The 17626-nt window shown below is 45.2% G+C and overlaps 1 protein-coding gene across 3 annotated transcripts in view; it reads right to left on the reverse strand.

The window, feature by feature from the left end:
- The window catches only part of LOC146863027 (uncharacterized), a 373630-nt gene that overhangs the window by 280539 nt on the left and 75465 nt on the right, over window positions 1-17626 (reverse strand). For all 3 annotated transcript variants that reach the window (XM_085642407.1, XM_085642405.1, XM_085642406.1), the window contains one exon: window positions 1757-1857. In XM_085642407.1, the coding sequence (XP_085498533.1) occupies window positions 1757-1832 (76 nt within the window). In that variant the 5' untranslated portion in view covers window positions 1833-1857. The remainder of the gene's footprint in view (window positions 1-1756; window positions 1858-17626) is intronic.

A 17626-nucleotide genomic window follows, 5' to 3' on the forward strand; every position in this document is an offset into this window, starting at 1 on the left:
GACCTCTGGACACCCACAGGTACTCCAATGCAGACCTCTGAGCCCTGGACCCCGGACGCCGCAACAGCTGCTGCCTCGCATCTCCTCGCTACACAGCAGGACCATTCACCTGCCACTGATGTTGGATCTTGAACAGCCCACCCTCATAGAAACCTGTGACACTACCACCCCATAGGCCGACACCTCAACACATTATACACAAGAGGTACTTAAATCAATAGAGTCACTCCAAATGACTATGTCATGTTTTATCCAAAAGATATTGGGGACAACGCCATATTTTGGCATGCAACCAAAGGCATGTGTGAGAATCTTGTCTTTCTGGCTTGGCACGCAGCTTATGTCTTACAGTGTTATGAAATAAGTATAACACACGCACCTTGTTTGTTTGCAGTGACCACGTGTGGGGGGTGAGTATATCATTAGTTTGGCATAAGAAAAACACATCACTGAGCACAGTAGTTTTTTCTTGAATTCCTTGAATTGGCTGAATTAATTAATCCTGTCTCTTTTTTGGTAGGGTATGCAAAAAGGACAACACAAGACAGGTATGAGAGCCTTTCACCTCATTTATTTGCATGGCATGAAGGCAGTAAGTAGGCAGAGAATAGCTAGGCCCTGAAGAAGACAATGGACCAGATGCGCATATGAAACCGGTCAAAGCATGTTGGCAAAGAGATAAGAAGGATGAATCATTGTACTTCACCAAAAATCCCTCTTAGACTAATTTTCAATCACATCAAGGATAACCTCTAATAACACATATATGATGGGGTATACCCTTAGCTATTGTTAATACTGGACCCCTGCTTATGTCCAGAAAAACAATGATATAAGAACTCTCAATTTGGTTGAGTACGGCAGAGTGGCATTCACCTACTCTGGTGTGGAGAAGACGCCTATAATGAAGCATGCCACAATAGGTTGTGGTTGATGAGTCTTCTCCAAAATCCTTTGGATACCTTATATTTATAGGGAGCACTATAAACCTAACATGACAGAGTCATTTGGAAAGACTATATAAATTCAAGCATCTGTTGTGATTTCAGTGAAAAATATATGCCTGTGCAAATTTAATGGCCATTTCAATGGGAAAAGTTCTGACGGTAAAGGAGAATGGGCTATCGCACCGTGCTTCAATAACATATTTGCAACAGTGTGCTCCAAAATGTGCCACCAGTTACATGCCACACCCATACCACTCTCTTGCTGAATGTGCATGGCTCCTTTGCTACACTTGTGTGATGCTTGGATTTTTCACAATCCCTATGACTTCTGGTAAGATTAATGGCATCACCCCGAGTCTGAAAATCATTTCAACACCACTGCACCTAATGAGGAACCATATAATACACAGCGTCGTACTTGTGAACTCACCTGAGGTGGTTAGATTCATTTGTTACAAATTGTGCATAAGATTTCATTGTTCATGGCATGGCTGTGACTGCTCAATAGGATCTCTTCTGGTAAGGGCTACATTAAAGGTATCCTGCAAGTTTTTCTTCAAGTTTAAAGTTTGGTTATCCTTTAAAAAAAAGTGTTTTTAGGGGCTCATTCCAATTTACAAAGGTCAGCAGTGCATGCACTCATTTCAGGATTTACATTGGAGATATGCTCATAGGAGTTTGATACACAGTCTGCGGAGAAATGTTTGCCCATCAATTATAACATACAACATGCAAATTACAGGAAGACCAGGCATTTCCATTTTATGGTGTTTTGTTTCTCCAGGTGCATAATAAGTGACATGTATTACCTGGCACATAAGTGTTTTCTACTGGGTCTGGGTCTGTGTTCGCTGTCGTCCATGGAACCCCTTGATTTGTTGACATATTGGTCGGTTGCCAGAACTATTACCTGTTTTGATGTAAAACGTATCCTGTTAGAACATGTGGAATCTTAACACGATTAAATGATAGAGACAGAAGTAGTTGCACATTCAAGGGACAGAGGTTTCTTTCTTCTAATATCTGAAATGGTGTAGTTCAGTGGTTCTTAACCTGTGGTCTGAGGACCGCAAGGCCTACTCAGACGGTCCGCAATTATTGTACAAAATTAAATCATATTCAAATTAAAATTAATAAATTATATATAAATAAAGAAGCTAATTTTCAAACTGGAAAACATTTTCTATAGTTGATTGTGAATTACACATAATACTGCAATATTTGAAAATGCAACTGGTGTATACTTATTTTTGTGTTTTTGTGTACTGTTTTGAGCTTCAAATCAGAGAAATTGCATACACCTGAGGGCCTCGGCTTCCAATAACAACTCAGTAGGGGGTCCCAGGATTCCAGGAATGATTCAATAGGGTCCACAGGAGGCAAGATGTTAAGAACCACTGGTGCACTTAAATCAGCAGTCCTAACATATATTTTGCATATATTATGTGTGTAGGTGGGTGGAAGAACTTTTTATAGCGGTCTGCTCACAAGGCCTCACTGAACATTGTGCTAGGACCATAGGCAGCATATTTGCGAAAATATCTTTTATATTCTAGCCACCTCACTTAGGGGCATGTTAGCGGCTTAGTTGGGCCTTGTTTATATTCAACGGGATTTTCTTTAGGGTAGGGAGAAAACACATGTACAGGCGTTTAAAGGTTTAAAGGTAATGGCTCCGCTCTGTTCACACTAGCCCAACACCAAAATGCTCCCCACCTGGACAACATTTTAAATACAATATCTTTCCAACCAATCACTTCCTTATGTTATAGTGTGCCCCCTGTCCATCAGTGCACTTTGGCTCCTCACAAGGATATAAAGCGCTACACAAATGTGATACATTTTTAAACAAGCATTTGCAATGCAATCGGTGTCGCCTTTGGGACCGTATATGTATTTAGCTATGCTGCACATTAGCCTGAGTGCTGAAACATCTACTGTTCTTTGACATGGAGGGAAAGTAAGTACCAAACTGCATGATACGCCAGGTATGGGAACACATGGAGAGAAATATTGCCTTTCAGCGGATAATGGTATAGTCAAAGCTCGGTTTTCAATATAAAATCAGGGCCTTCGGCGTTCACATCACTGGAAATACAAGATTTGAAAAAAATATTATTGTCTACGGGTGCTGGTGGAAGACAATTTCTATGGACTGGAATCTAGAGAATGCTAAAGTGATTCTGGTATTTTACTGGCCTCTGCTGGTCGTTTTCTATCAAGAAAGTTAAATAGAGGCAGTTGCCAGAAAAATTAAAAAAAGAAAGTCCCTCAGCAGAAAGCAATTCTGGTATTTTACTGACCTCTGCTGGTCGTTTACTATCAAGACAGTAAATAGAGGCAGTTGAACAGAAAAAAAGTCCCTAAGCAGAAGCAGACAAGTCCTAAGGCTGATCTCCAGAGCCCACAAAATAACACATTTATATGAGTATATACTAAAGTATATAAGTACATACTAAAGTGTATATAAGAGGTCTTGAATGCTTGAACTAAAAAAAGGAAAGAGCCCTTGATTCCTTCATGCTGTCCCTGACTCAGCAAATGAGTTCTAGTGATTCACTGACTTTGGGATTATTTCTGACCCAAACGTTTTATAAAACTGGGCCATCAGCCCGTCGGGCCTGGTGATTTATGCAATTTAAGATTGTCTATAGCTTTGCTTACCTCTTCTGCACTTACTGGTTCCCCCAGTTATTCATTCTGCAGTGCTGACACCCTCGGTAATTCCACCTCCCTCCCCCCAATTAGCGTGTCTGCTCTGTTTGTCCATAGCTATCTGCCTTGTACAGGTTGTCATAGAACTGACCAAAAGCTTGTGCTTTTTCAGGTTCTGTTGTTGCCATGACCCCCCGATAACTTTATGTCCCCTATATAATCTCTTTTCCTTTTGAGCCTTAGCTGCCTTGCTAAATGAGTTTCTACCTTATTTCCTTTTACATAGGTTGAGCGTTTCAATCGTAGGAGTATGAGTTCTGCCCTGTTGTTGTGTATGGCTTTCAGTTTGACCCTAAGGGCCGTGACTTTTCACTGTAGGCTCAGAATAGGATGCGTCTTATGTTCCTGTTCTGCTTTTCTCAATTCTGTCTCTAACTCTTATCTCTCCTGGGTCCTTCGTCTAGTCAACTCCGCGTTAAGTGCTATACACTGGCCTCTGAGTGTTTTGCTTTAAAGGCATCCAGGTTGATAGCGTGGGAGGTGTCCTTAGGATCATTTAAAAGGAACTAGGACTTAATAGACCTGCGCAATTCATTGCACAGTAGGCAATCCCTTGTTATAGCTGCTGGAAAAAAACAGTGTTTGTATTTGGGGGGGGGGGAGCGTCCCATGCTAGTGTCAGTATCACTGGGGCGTGGTCAGACATAGTGATGGGATGTATGGAGGCAGCCTGAAGTATTAGGGTCAGGTTTCTGCTCACAAACATATGGTCAATCATTGAGTAAGACCTATTTGTGTGAGAAAAGAAGGTGTAGTCCCTTTGTGTTGGGTGTAGCATGCACCATATATCTATTAGGCCCAAAGATGAGAACTCCTTTTTCAAGGCTTTGGTGAACATGCCTGATGCTGGCCTGTGGGACTGAGTGCTATCAAGGCCTGCGTCCCATGTCAAGTTGAAGTCTCCCAGTAGGAAAATGTTCCCATAAGCAAGCCCTGCCAAGAAGGATAAGACCGTAGATATGAATGTGGCTTGGTTGGTGTTGAGTGCATAGATGGAGGCAAAGGTACATAGGCGCCCGTGTAGCCGCCCCTTGGCCATGATTATCCTACCCTCTTTATCCAATTTACTTCCTTCTGGCGAAAACTTCAGGGAGCTTTGGAAAAGTAGAGCTACCCCGTTGTGTTTAGTTGTTGCTGATGAGCGATAAGCAAAGGGTTAGGCCTTGTTCAGCAGCAGGTGTTCTTCTGCTCTTATATGCATTTCCTGTAATGCTACGACATCGTGCCTTTGATCTAGGAGGAATTTTCAAAGTTTTTGATGTTTGGAGGGGGAATTAAGCCCTTTCACATCCACGTAAATAGTGTGAGCACCATTTTAACTCAGCTATTATCGTTTAGCTTCAGGTATCCTGCTACCTGCCTAGCACTTCGGTGGTCTTCCCTCCCCACTCCTCCAACGGTCCCCTTTATCCCCTCACCAGTCTGCCCCTCCCCTCCATGTGTGCTTCTTTGATAAAGGATAGTCCCCGTGCACCCGTAATTAAAACAACAAATACAATTTAAAACAGAACATTGAGGGTCGACTTGACCCAACATCTTACAACTTATCCAAAGAATGTAAATTGTAGTACGCTTATTGTGAATGTATTGGTCCATACCCGCTCATGGCAAGGTCTAAGATATTATATTCAAGTCACTTACTACTAGATTGCTTCAGGAGAGTTGGTGGATAGGTGCCCCCCCATCAATTTCGATTACTCCTTTGTCTCCCCTCTACATGACTTTTATTACACCTTCTAGACATCAAGACTTCCGTGGCACCTAGTTGTGTCCCAGCCTCTTGGCATTTCTTATTAGCCGGGCCTAAACCTTGCAGAGCGTTCCTTCAATACATGTTCAGTATTCACCCTTTTGTTTATGCCATGTACCAACCTTCCGTTGCTCCAAGTCATTTTCTCTTTTGTGTCTTAGATCTTTTCTGCGTTTGCCACCGATCTCTGCCGCTCTCCTTGCTGGATTTTCCTCCTCTTTTGCGGGAGGGCCTTTCATCGCCCCTTTTCCTCGAGGGGTGGCAGGCCGAGGAGCTCGGCTACTTCTGCATAGGAAGTGAAGTGATAATGTTTATTTTGCATGGAAAAAGCAACGTCGAATGGGTATGTCCATCTGTATTTTATATGATCCTTTCGCAGTTTTTCTGTGACTGGACGAAGTTGTTGGCTGCGTGCCAGTGTCGCCACATCTTTGAATAGGAAACACGTGAAGGCCTGAAAGGTCATCTCCTCCTTTAATATTGCCGCCTGGATAATTGCCTCCCTCATCTTGAAGGAGTGTAGCTTGGCCAGCATGTCCCTCGGTCTTCTATTTCCTACTGCTATTGGAGGGCCCACCCTGTGGACTCTATCTATTTTTATTGTCATACCTCCAGGGCCCAGAACCTCTCCAAACAGCCCTAGGATAAATGCCTCTAAGTCCGTTCCTTCTGCTCCATCCTCCAAATTCCGTAGTCGTATATTGTCCCCCCGAGACCTGTTCTCTAGGTCCTCGCATTTTAGTATATTGGCATGTAATTGCTTCTGAAGCGTTTTTGTCGTGTTTTCCACCTCCTCCGCTTTGCATTTCAGCTCCTGTATCTTCGATTTTACGTCTAAAGTGCGGGTGCCTACTGAGTCAATATCCTGCTGCAGGGATGTGAGTTTGCCCTCGATGTAAGAGCGTAAGGCCTCCATGACATGCCTGCTTTGATTTCTTCTCAAAGGTCTTTCTTAAAGTCTCTCAATGAGGCCAGCAGGTCTTCTTTAGTGAGGGCCATTCCTCCCTCCTATCCTCCTTCCGCAGTCATCCCTCTCGTCTCTGTGGGTGAGAAGTAGCTAGAGACTCTATTTGTCTGGGTCTTTTTGGGTTGCATAGAGTCTGCAGTACCTGCTGGGAATCCCCTCCGGAGTAGTGCGGGCCATGTCGTAGGCTGGACCCTCCACAAGTGGGATGGTTGCCCTGGCCCTGCGTCATCCGCGCCTCAGAGGCCTCCACCCAGTCTTGGCTCTATGACATATTCGATGCGTTTGGGGTTTCTGCGTGTCACTATGATTGTTTCCCTTGATTTATACTGGTTGCCGTGAACCCATACTTTCCAGGAGGACTCCGTTCTCAGGCTCTGGGGCGACCCGTGCTAGATCATGTGCTGTGATCTGGCTGGATATCCTAATAAGTCTCAGTGGCCTAGTCTCTCCCGCTCAAATCCCTTCTCTCCCATTGCACGTGGTTTGGTATAGACTGTTGCTGCTATCTTAGGGCATCCAGTTGTTTACTGTCCTTTCCACCTCCACCCGTTTGCCATTGGCGGTAACCCCCCACAAGCCCTGGTTTGCCACAGACACCAGATAGATTACTTCAGGATCTGCCTCCAGGCGCCATGTTAAGATCAGGCACCCAGGATGGGGGATCCATGAGTTAGTGCTGTCAAAAAATATGTGGAGCCCGGTGGGGAGCCCCCCCCTGTATTTCTCTGTGCTGATGGTATTGCTCGCTCTTCTCTAACCGGCCCACCAGCTCTTCGGTGTCTGCTATCGTGCTCGAGTCTCACCTGGCCGCAATCTTGGGGTCAGACGCCAGTTGCCACGTGTCTTCCCGGGGGCCTGCCATGGACCTGGGGCTCTCCCACTTCAGCACACCTATGACTATCTGCCGGTAGGTTGATTACCTCTACGGCCTCAATGCTGATGCCTGTCTGTTCCTGGGGTCGCATAGAGCCAGTGCTTCCCTCCAGCATCGCGTCTGCTTCACTGACGCATCCATTGGGTCTGAGACTCCCGCACTCATCGCTTCTTTCTTAACTTTGCTGATATCGGTTGGAGGAGCTCAGGTGCTGATGTTTCGCCTTCTTTGGCTCTCTGCTGTCTTTTCCTGTACCGAGGCCATCTCGTTATCCGTGGGGCTCGAGAACCCGTTGTGATTCTATCGCCATCTGCTCCTCAGTTGCTCCTCTCAGGCTGCTTTCTATTTTCCCCAGTGCATCTGGGCTCTTATCAATAACCGTAGGGCATTATTTCCCTCCAGGTTGCTTGATTGTGTGACTTTTCCGATATTTTGCTGCAGAGCCTCGGCGGATTAGGTCCGCTTGGCCATCTTGGCTGCCCATGCCCCCTCGTAGAATAGATTTTTCACCTCTTGGCTAGCTGATACCTCATATCATACCCCTAATCTCGATATCTTGAGGTACGAAAGTACCATCAAAGCCTTTGCATTCTTGCACATTAACACACATTGTAAACATATTGCCATTTTGTATTCCAATGTTGTTCACTGCATCTTTAGCCTGGCTCTTCATGCAATCATATCCTCATTTTGAAGTTGGCATTTGTTGGACTTGGCCCTTTTTGGCTAAAGTTCCCTAAACCTTTTGCTTTCCCCCTGGACCTTTTTTCTGACATGGTGTTGCCAACTCAGATGCTTTGGGCACTTTGCCACTGCTGATCAGTGTCAAAGTGCAAGTGCTCCCTGTGTAAAGTGTAATGGTAATTGGTTGTCCATGATTGGTATGTTTGCCTTACTAGTAAACTCCCTAGTAAAGTGCACTATGTGTGCCAAGGCTGGTAATGCAAATGCTACTAGTGGGCCTGCGTCAAATCAATAAAGGGCTCGGGCCCATAATCACTAAGGCTGGACCAAGCTATAGTGAACACACCAATACAATTGCCAAAACTGATATTTATTCACACTTCATTCATCACAATCACACGTGGCACTCATAGTAATTGTAAAACAAATAGATGTTTATTTGTTTCACAATCACTATGAGTGCCACGTGTGCCAATATTGGCAATTGCATTGGTGTGTTCACTAGGGGGCCTGCAGCACTAATTGTGCCACCCTCACAAGTAGCCTTAAAGAGAGAACTCAGGCCTGCCACTGCAGTGCCTGTGCGCAGTTTGTTAAACTGCCATGTTGTCCTGACAAGTGCACGCACTTGCCAGGCCTTACCCTTCCCATTCTATGCACATCAGACACCCCTATGGTAGTTCCAAGGTACCCCCTGGGCAGGGTGCAGTGTATGTGAAAGGTAGGACATGTACTGAGGTGTGTACCATATCCTGACAGTGAAATACTCTCCATTTCGTTTTTCACTGTTGAAAGGCCATCTTGCCCATAGGACAGAAGGGAGGCTGTGTAATATGTGTCCAGCCTATCTTCCCAAAGGCTTAAGATGGAGAGGTGAAGTTTAATGTGCCTGAACTCACAATTCAATAACAAATCTTTTTGTGAAGGTGGTTTTTGCATTGTGTGTTTAGAAACCACTCTTTTAGAAGTGGCTGGGATTTTGTGCTCTAATATTTCTGTGTGTCTCTTCCTGGTTGTGGATTGATGGTCTTGATCTGAAAGTGATAGAATCTGGGAAATGTCTTGACCCAGGGGAGGAGGTGAGACAGCAACAGGCTGACCTGCATCTGGAGTGTAGGGGGGAGGAGTAGCCCCTGGAGGTGAAGAGGCATGGGTTGCTGCCATAAAACAATGGCTCCATCTCCTGCTGAGTGATTAAGGATCCAGACCCCCACAATCAAAGGAAGAAGGTGTCACTGGCAGGGAGACACCCAGAACTGGTTTGGACAGGGATCAGTGCCCCCCTGAACACAAAGACTTCAAAGACATTTAGGGGTATAACTATGAGAGCTGAAACCCCTGGACTTTGGTATGGAACTGTTCAAGACTGTAAAGGATTGAAACTATTCTTTGGTCAAGAGGAACCTCTGCCAAGGAAGAAACAGCTGAAGAGACTGTAGGAAAGGACTGACCCTTGCTGTTTGTTCTGGGGCTGGCCTGCAGTTTGCTGATTTAACCAAGGAGAGGCTAAGGGACTTTGCTGTGTGCTGTGTCCCCCTGCTTGAAAGGACTTTGCTGTGTGCTGTGTCCTGAAGTAACTTGTCCTCAAGCGCCTGAGGAGAGCTGGCTCCCTGTTGTGGAAACTCAGGAACACAAAGGTTTCCAAGTGTGTCTTAGCGACGCTGTGTGCATGTGCTTTTTGCAGCCTGATCCCCTTGCAAGAATTGCCCTGTGATCGTGGGCACCTGGAATCCAAGCGAGTCTCAGGGAAGCTGTGTGCGTGTGCTTCGTGCAGCCTGAGCCCGTCGTGAGGATTGTCGTGCGATCGTGTGCACCTGGAGTCCAAGCGAGTCTCAACGACACTGTGTGCGTGTGCTTCATGCAGCCTGAGTCCTTCGTGAGGATTGTCGTGTGATCGTGGGCACCTGAGGTCCAAGCGAGTCTCAGCGACGCTGTGTGCGTGTGCTTTGTGCAGCCTGAGACCCTCCTAAAAATTGCCCTGTGATTGTGTGCACCTCGAGTCCAAGTGAGTCTCAGCGACACTGTGTGCGTGTGCTTTGTGCAGCCTGAGACCTTCGTGAGGATTGCCCTGTTTTCGTGCACACCCGGAGTCCAAGTGAGTCTCAGCGACACTGTGTGCGTGTGCTTCTTGCAGCCTGAGACCTTCGTGAGGATTGACATGTGATTGTGTGCACCCGGAACTCAAGTGCGTCTCAGCGACTCTGTGTGCGTGCGCTTCTTGCAGCCTGAGACCTTCGTGAGGATTGCCCTGTGATCATGCACACCCGAAGCTCAAGGGAGTCTCAGCGACGCTGTGTGCATGTGCCCTGTGCAGCTTGAGATCTTCGTTATCGCCACTGCCTGGAATCCACAAGTTGCATCGGAGACCCAAGTCGCGAGAACAGGAGAGGAGAGCGATGTCGCACCCCCCCCCCCCCACCCACCAACGTTTGTCGCCACCTGGGGCAGGGTGCGGGCTCAGAGAGAGACGCTCTCTGCCTCTACTATTCCTGCAGCGTGAGACTCTTCTTCAGCTCGTATCGCGGCCAGTACTTGCCGAGGAGTGGCAGTACCGGGGCCGCATATGTTGGATTAATATTGTGTGGTCTCATCGTATATCTTTTTATATACATATATACTTGTTTTTATGAAACTCGTGTGGAGTCCATTTGTGGTGTCATCACTGGGTTACTGAGAGCATGGTTGCAAAAACTTTACACACTTGCCTTGAAGATAAGCCTGGCAACTCGTGCCAAGCTACCGAGGGGGTGAGCAGGGGCTATCTGAAAAGGTGTCCTTCGTTTCCCTGACATGGAAGCAAGGGTCCCTATTTGGCCTAAGGTACCTAACTCAGCCAACTAGAGACCCCCAGTTCTAACAGCATTGATGAGCGAGAAATTGCAGATTTATTGAAGTCAGCTTTGTAACATACCCCACTGTATCTCCTTCCAAATTACTTCTACAATCTTCCCGCAAGAAGAGCTAGGTACCTGTTCGTTAGCACCTATTTTAAGTTTCAGTTTAGACTACATGTTTTATCCTCTGTTTCCTGCAGTATAAAAAATTGATAGTAGAAGAAACAAATTAAGTGAATTTAACATTATATGTTCCAACGGCGAAGCACTGGTCCATTGACATAGCAACTCATGAAAGACAGGGAGCACCTGCCAAACCAATGTGAAAACGTCACTTCCGGCTTCAGCCTCTGATAGCAAATGCTCCCACTCATATCGCTTTCATCAGTTCAATAATTTTTCACTGAAAGCACCCATTCATTCAGTCAAGCCAATCTGATGAAATATGGCTGTTGTCTGACCCCATGTGCCAGAGAAATGAATTTCAACAGACCAACTGCACAAGAACTAGTCATCCACCTGAGAACCATGTCTGCAGCAATACATGCTCTTGCTTGGATTTTCCTCAGTTCATGTCTTGTTCAATGTGAGAATACAATGGACCACATCATGGATATGACTACTTTTCACACATCAGTGACCTTTTCTTATCGAAAGTATGTGAACTTCATAAACATTTTATTTATGAAGGTAACTTTTCAGTTAGTTATCATGCCTGAACTGGCATCTGATTAACTTTAAAAATGGTGTGGTATAAATACCTTTCTCAAAATTGACCGACTTAGCAAGAAAGTTAGGTACACTCGTTTGACCTCCTTTAGTTGAGTCCACAAGATCTCCCCTGAGGAAACCTTTTAAGCTAACAGGCTAAATGATGGATTTTCCAGCACATTTTGGCATAAACTTAGCAAAACTCCAGACGTTTTGAAGGGGCATCATTACTATATTCCAACACTTTTGAAGCATACCAGACAAGGCTATCTGCCCAAAAGGTGTTGAGAAGCTCTCTCTCTCTCTCTCTCTCTCTCTCTCTCTCTCTCTCTCTCTTCTCTCTCTCTCTCTCTCTCTCTCTCTCTCTCTCTCCCTCTCCCTCTCCCCCTCTCCCCCCCTCTCTTTCTCCCTCAGGCTTTCTCTCTCTGTCTCTATTTAAAAATATCTTTTAGAAAAATGGTGGCAAATAAGTCAATTTTTTAAAGATGATTATTACCTTTCACTGTTGGCTAAAGAGATGTGTATCACAGGCAGTTAAGAAAATCTGATCACAGTCTGTCGTTTTTTAAATATACACAACATTTGACCTCACTTCATTTTCCATCAGTTTATTGATGGATTGCACCAAAGGTGCCATAAATTGGCACTGCATGCACCTATGCATGATTGGCATTGGCAGAATGTGCATGCATCATTTTAAGCATATTCATTAAGGGTTGCACCCACTCTGTGCATATACGATAGTGGAGGTGTTGTACTGATGTATTGAGGCAAAATGTGGTACCACATTCAAAGTAGTGTCTGCATGCTATGTTTAGTAGTTACTCACTAGCTGAAAAGAAGTAAAATAGGGATTTGATGGAGTGCACCATTTGTGTACCTTGGACTCTGCTGGCCCTGTGCATGTGAAGATGGCGTGGATGTATGCTCGAGTCTAGGGTATATGTTTTCGCCTCCAGGTGGCTAATGCAGAGGCACAATGGTAGCCACGCCCCCTTAAGAATAGAAATAATAGAATGATTTCCAACGTTCATATGAGAAGAGGGTGACCAGATCTAATAACTTGGAACTGCGCTATGATGTTCCCGAAACTGCAGTCTGAATGTTTCTCTATTTCAGTGAAAATGACAAGTCCGAATAAACAGGTGGAATGCTACGGGCATGATAGGAAGGAAACAATGGATTCTGCTAATGGAACTACTGTATTGATCGGCAGAGTGTAGGGTAAAGATCAGGATGCTGAATTAAGTGTGCTACAAGTGGGAACTGTATGATGTGAAAAGAGCGAATCAGTTCTTATGTACTGAGGCTGCCACCACTCCAAATTTTATCAGGATCTCTCGCCAGGCTCTGTAAGATATTAAATCCTTGAGACAGTTTGCAATTATCTTCCTCAACATATCTGGGTATCTGAACCTGCTGACCCTGAGGGATATCATATTATACATATGTATTATACATAATATTAAATAGATATATAATGAACTGTAAGCTCCTGTAGTATGGCAGCATAAAAGGCTGAAGAATGTGGTCATAAGATGGATGCCCTGTGCACCCGTCATCTATCACAAGAGTCTAACTCCCGCATTTGAGGCGGCCTCCAACGGTACTTGTGAGGCCCTGTCAGTCAATGTGCGTTATGCACCACAAGACACTTTTATGGCGATGCTCATCTACCGACCCCCAGGCCCCAAAGGTGGTTTCCTGGAATCAGACGGTTCATTGCTGGAGGAGGGTTTTTGTGCTAAATCCTTCACTATGTTAGGTGATTTTAATTTTCTCCTGGAGGACTCCACCGATCCTGACACGGCTAGGCTGTCAGAAATCATGGGTGGTGGGGACCTCTTGCAGCAGGTAGTTGGCCCCACCCACAAGGCTAGCCACACCTTAGATGGAATTTTTACAAACTCTCCCAGACTTTCCATCTTGGATATCCTGCCATTACCCTGGACTGATCATGCCGCTATTATTTTTGTAAATGTTCTGTCCCCCACTACACTATCTCACTCTAAGCCCAGGGAAAAGATAGCCATCCGGTCGTGGAAAAACATTAACTCGTCCAACTTTGATAAAGCCTTGACAGACTCAGTCCCTTATCTGTCCTCTAAAATAGAGGAAGCAACAGCAGCCTATGAGGACTGGATCAATACTGCCTGTCACAAATTGGCCCCGGTCAAATGGTGCTCCCCCAGACGTATGCTACCTTCCACCCCTTATTTTTCACATAACCTTCAGGAGCTTAAATCAGAGTGTAAAAGGTTGGAGCGCATCTGGAGAAATGGATATAATTTGACAAATAGGGAACACTATAGAACCTGCTTTACAGCCTATAAAAAAACTCTGCAGGAAGAAAAAAAGGTTTACTTTTCCGAAAAGATCATCGGAGCTAAATCCTCAGCAAAGGAACTTTTTAGAACCGTAACTAAGCTCATGACCCCCTCCAAGCCCATCTTGCATAGTAATCCTGAATTCTGCAACACCCTAGCTTCATTCTTTCTAAACAAAGTGGATGTCATTTTCTCCTCCTTTAACAACCAACTGGGAGTAGCCAGTGATGGAGGTCCTGGGATTACGTTAACCAACAATGCCCCCACATTTAACAACTTCACCCCACTGGTTAACCACGAGGTTACCAACCTGCTGATGGGATGTAGATCTGGCTCCCCTAAGGATCCATGTCGGGCCACAATAATAAAAATGTCTTTGGAAGTCATCACCAACACCTCACCCCTTTACTCAACCTGATAATGGGGACAGGCTATTACCCTATATCCTGGAAAACAACATCAATCTTACCTCTCATTAAAAAAACCAATCTGGAGCCAAATGATCCCAACAACTATAGGCCCATCTCGCGCCTCCCCCTACCGGCCAAAATCATGGAGAAGGCCATGAACATGCAATTAAGCCTGTTCCTGGAGAAAAACAACATACTGGACTGCTCACAGTATGGGTTCCTTGCTGGGCACAGCACGGAGTCAGCATTGATAAAAGCAAAGGAAGAGGTCCGTGAGGCTGATGAGCAGGGAGGTTCAGCCATTCTTATCATGCTGGACTTGTCAGCGGCCTTCGATACGGTCCACCACGAGGTGTTGTTGGGTCGCTTGTCGAAGGCCGGGGTCCAGGGCTCTGCCTTGAACCTATTGAAATCATTTCTGACAGACAGAATACAAACAGTGGATCTAGGAGGAGATAGATCTAAACCATTTGCTCTTCCATGTGGAGTCCCACAGGGATCCTCTCTTAGCCCCACGCTTTTTAATATTTATGTGAAACCTCTGGCTGCCCTTATACGATCGTTCGGCCTATTTCTGACCTCTTATGCGGATGATACGCAGATCGTGCTATCTTTTCAAAAAGGCAAAGAAGCGGAAAAGGCCACTAGTTGCCAGGACTGCATGGCTGCCATTACTGGCTGGATGCCCGCTAACTGCCTAAAGCTGAACGCAGGCAAAATGGAGGTGATCAGTGAGATGGGCCTCCCCCAACCGCCCGCACTTAAGGTAAAAAACTTGGGTGTGATTGTGGATAGTACTCTTTCATTTGGGGACCAGGTTAGCAGAGTGGTGTTTACAAATTATTTTTTATTCTAAGAACACTGAGAAAATCAAACCCCTCCTTATGGATGAAAGCTTCAGATCTGTAGTATCTGCTCTAATTCTGTCCCGTCTGGATTATTGCAACAGTCTGTATTTGACGATTAACAATAAACACCTAACAGGCTCCAGATGGTACAGAATGCGGCAGCCAGGTTGCTCACGAAAACTCCAAGGTCCGTGTCAATCAGGAAAGGTCTACGCGACCTTCACTGGCTCCCAATTAAACAACGAGCTCAATTTAAGGCTCTTTGTACGGTATTCAAGTCCCTGCAGGGATCCGGCCCGTACGACCTTAGAGAACGTATCCAATGGTACGTCCCTGGGAGAGCACTGCGCCCAATGGAAGCAAAGCGGGCAGCCATTCCTAGGGCAAAAAAGTCCAACTGGGGCGGAAAGAGCTTTGTGCTCAGAGCCACTAACGCCTGGAACGAACTTCTGTTTTATCTAAGGTCTGCCACGGAACTCCTAACCTTTAGAAAAAGTCTGAAGACTTGGCTGTTCTCAGCTTAGTATTCGACAAGGCTCCTGGGGGTGGGTTTTCTTGTTTCTTCCAGGTAAACGGTGTGCAGCGCCAGGACACCTCGGGTAACAGTGTGCTTTATAAACTCATATAACATAACATAACATAACACCCTATTAAGGCTCAATTGAGAAAAGGAAAGCAATCACACGCAACAGGATTGGACTAAATTGCATACAGGTTTTTAAACTAATAATGTAAGCTCTTCTGTGTGTATACTGTGCCAAAACACTGTTTAGAGACAAGTTGAGGATGCCATATCATTAAGAACATGGGCCAGCTCCATTAAATTATTATTCACTAATGATGTTATAGGAATCTTCTAGGATGGGTACTTTGTCAATTACCTTGTTAAGCACACTAGCTACAACCAGTTAGTTGACTTGATTGGTAAATCTAAATCTTCAAGGCCTTTGGGCCTAGACGAGCTCTCAAGTTACTTGATGAAGGTTGGGCAGTGTTGGTGGGCCATTTTGTTTAGTGTCCTTTTCAATTGTATAACACAGTTGGTAGATTACTAGAAAATTGGTCTTGTGCTTACCTCATCCATTTACATAAAACCTCAAAGTAGGTGAGCCAGTTAATGCTAAATTAATATCAATGTTCTGCCTCCTTTCTCAGATTTGCCTAAAACGCTGGTTGGTGATTTGTTGAACTTGGCAGAATCCTCAGCTAACTTTCCACTTACAAAGGCTTGTATTAGTAAACATGGACCCTTAATAGACAATGCAATAGCACTTATGCTGATTTCTAGGTGTGCACTGAAGAAAGAAATCATGCTGCTGCACAGTGCACTAGCAGACTTTTCAACTGCCTTCTATAACATTCTGAGATAATGTAAAAAATTGGGTTTCTGGTTGAGGGGGGTATAAGCCTTCTCAAGCAACAATCACAATCCTTGTCAGATTGAACCACAAAAGTCGCTAAATTAACTAGTGCTTAACGCTCTGGTAGCTTGGCACAATAGCAGTCAGGCTTACCTTAAATTCACCCTATTAAGTATTTATTCCCGCACACAAACAGTAATAATGAGAAAATACAACACATGAATAATCTCCCATCAATCTTGGAAAATAGAGCACACTTTAATAAATAAAATGACACCAAAACAAATTAAATTCAATTGGTAGAATCAAAGTTATACATTTTTAAAGTTTTAAGTGAAAAATAGCACCTAAAGATCAAAGCACCAACCGCGGGTATCTGGTCATGTGAGACCGGGTCAAAGTCAAAAGTTAAGGTGGAGCACGGTTCAGCTACACAAGGTGGATTGGGCTGGTCTCTGCTTACCTTCGGACTTAGAATATTTGAAGGAAAGAGATGAAGAAGGTAAAGTTCAGTGGGGCAAGGCAGGCGGCGGTTTCCGAGGAGGAGGCGTTGTCGTCGAAGAGCGACTGGACGGAGTTGTGGTGAAGCTTTCCACCTTTTTACTTTGTCTCTTTTGGGAAATTAAACTTTTACAGCAGGACAAAGCTAAAAGCTGTAGTTGACAAGGGCTCGCAAGGCAGGATACCTTTGGTGAGAGGTCCCACTGAACAGGATTTGCTGCTACAGAGAAGAATGTAGCAGGAGCTACCGTTGAGTCAGGCCAACCGTCACTGCACCTTGGCCGGATCGGCGAGCAGATAGGTCCCAGTCTTCTGTCGGCTCTCAGGACACTTTTTTTTAGTGAAAAATGTATTATGCCCCAACTTTTAGGGTTAGTCAAGAACGGCACCTTCAGCACCACCATCAAGAACCCAGGACGGGAGGGTCACCACTTGAGGTGTCAGGACTCACTCCAGCCAGGTGCAAGGTTTAATGTCTCTGGAGCTTGCTATATCCCTGTAGCTCACATAGGAGGCCAGTCAGCTAGCCTTGAAGTCACTCTGACAGCCCAAGGATCAAGCAGCAAGGAAGACATCTGAGGTACAAGGCATCCCACAAGCAGCAGGGCTGTCCTCTGGAGGTCCACAGCAGTGCTTCATATGTCCTCCACAGTTCCTGGTGCCACTCTTTGAAGTGGGGAAACTTCTAGGTTACCCA

This window comes from Triturus cristatus, chromosome 2_2 (assembly GCF_964204655.1).
Source record: "Triturus cristatus chromosome 2_2, aTriCri1.1, whole genome shotgun sequence".
NCBI lineage: Eukaryota > Metazoa > Chordata > Amphibia > Caudata > Salamandridae > Triturus > Triturus cristatus.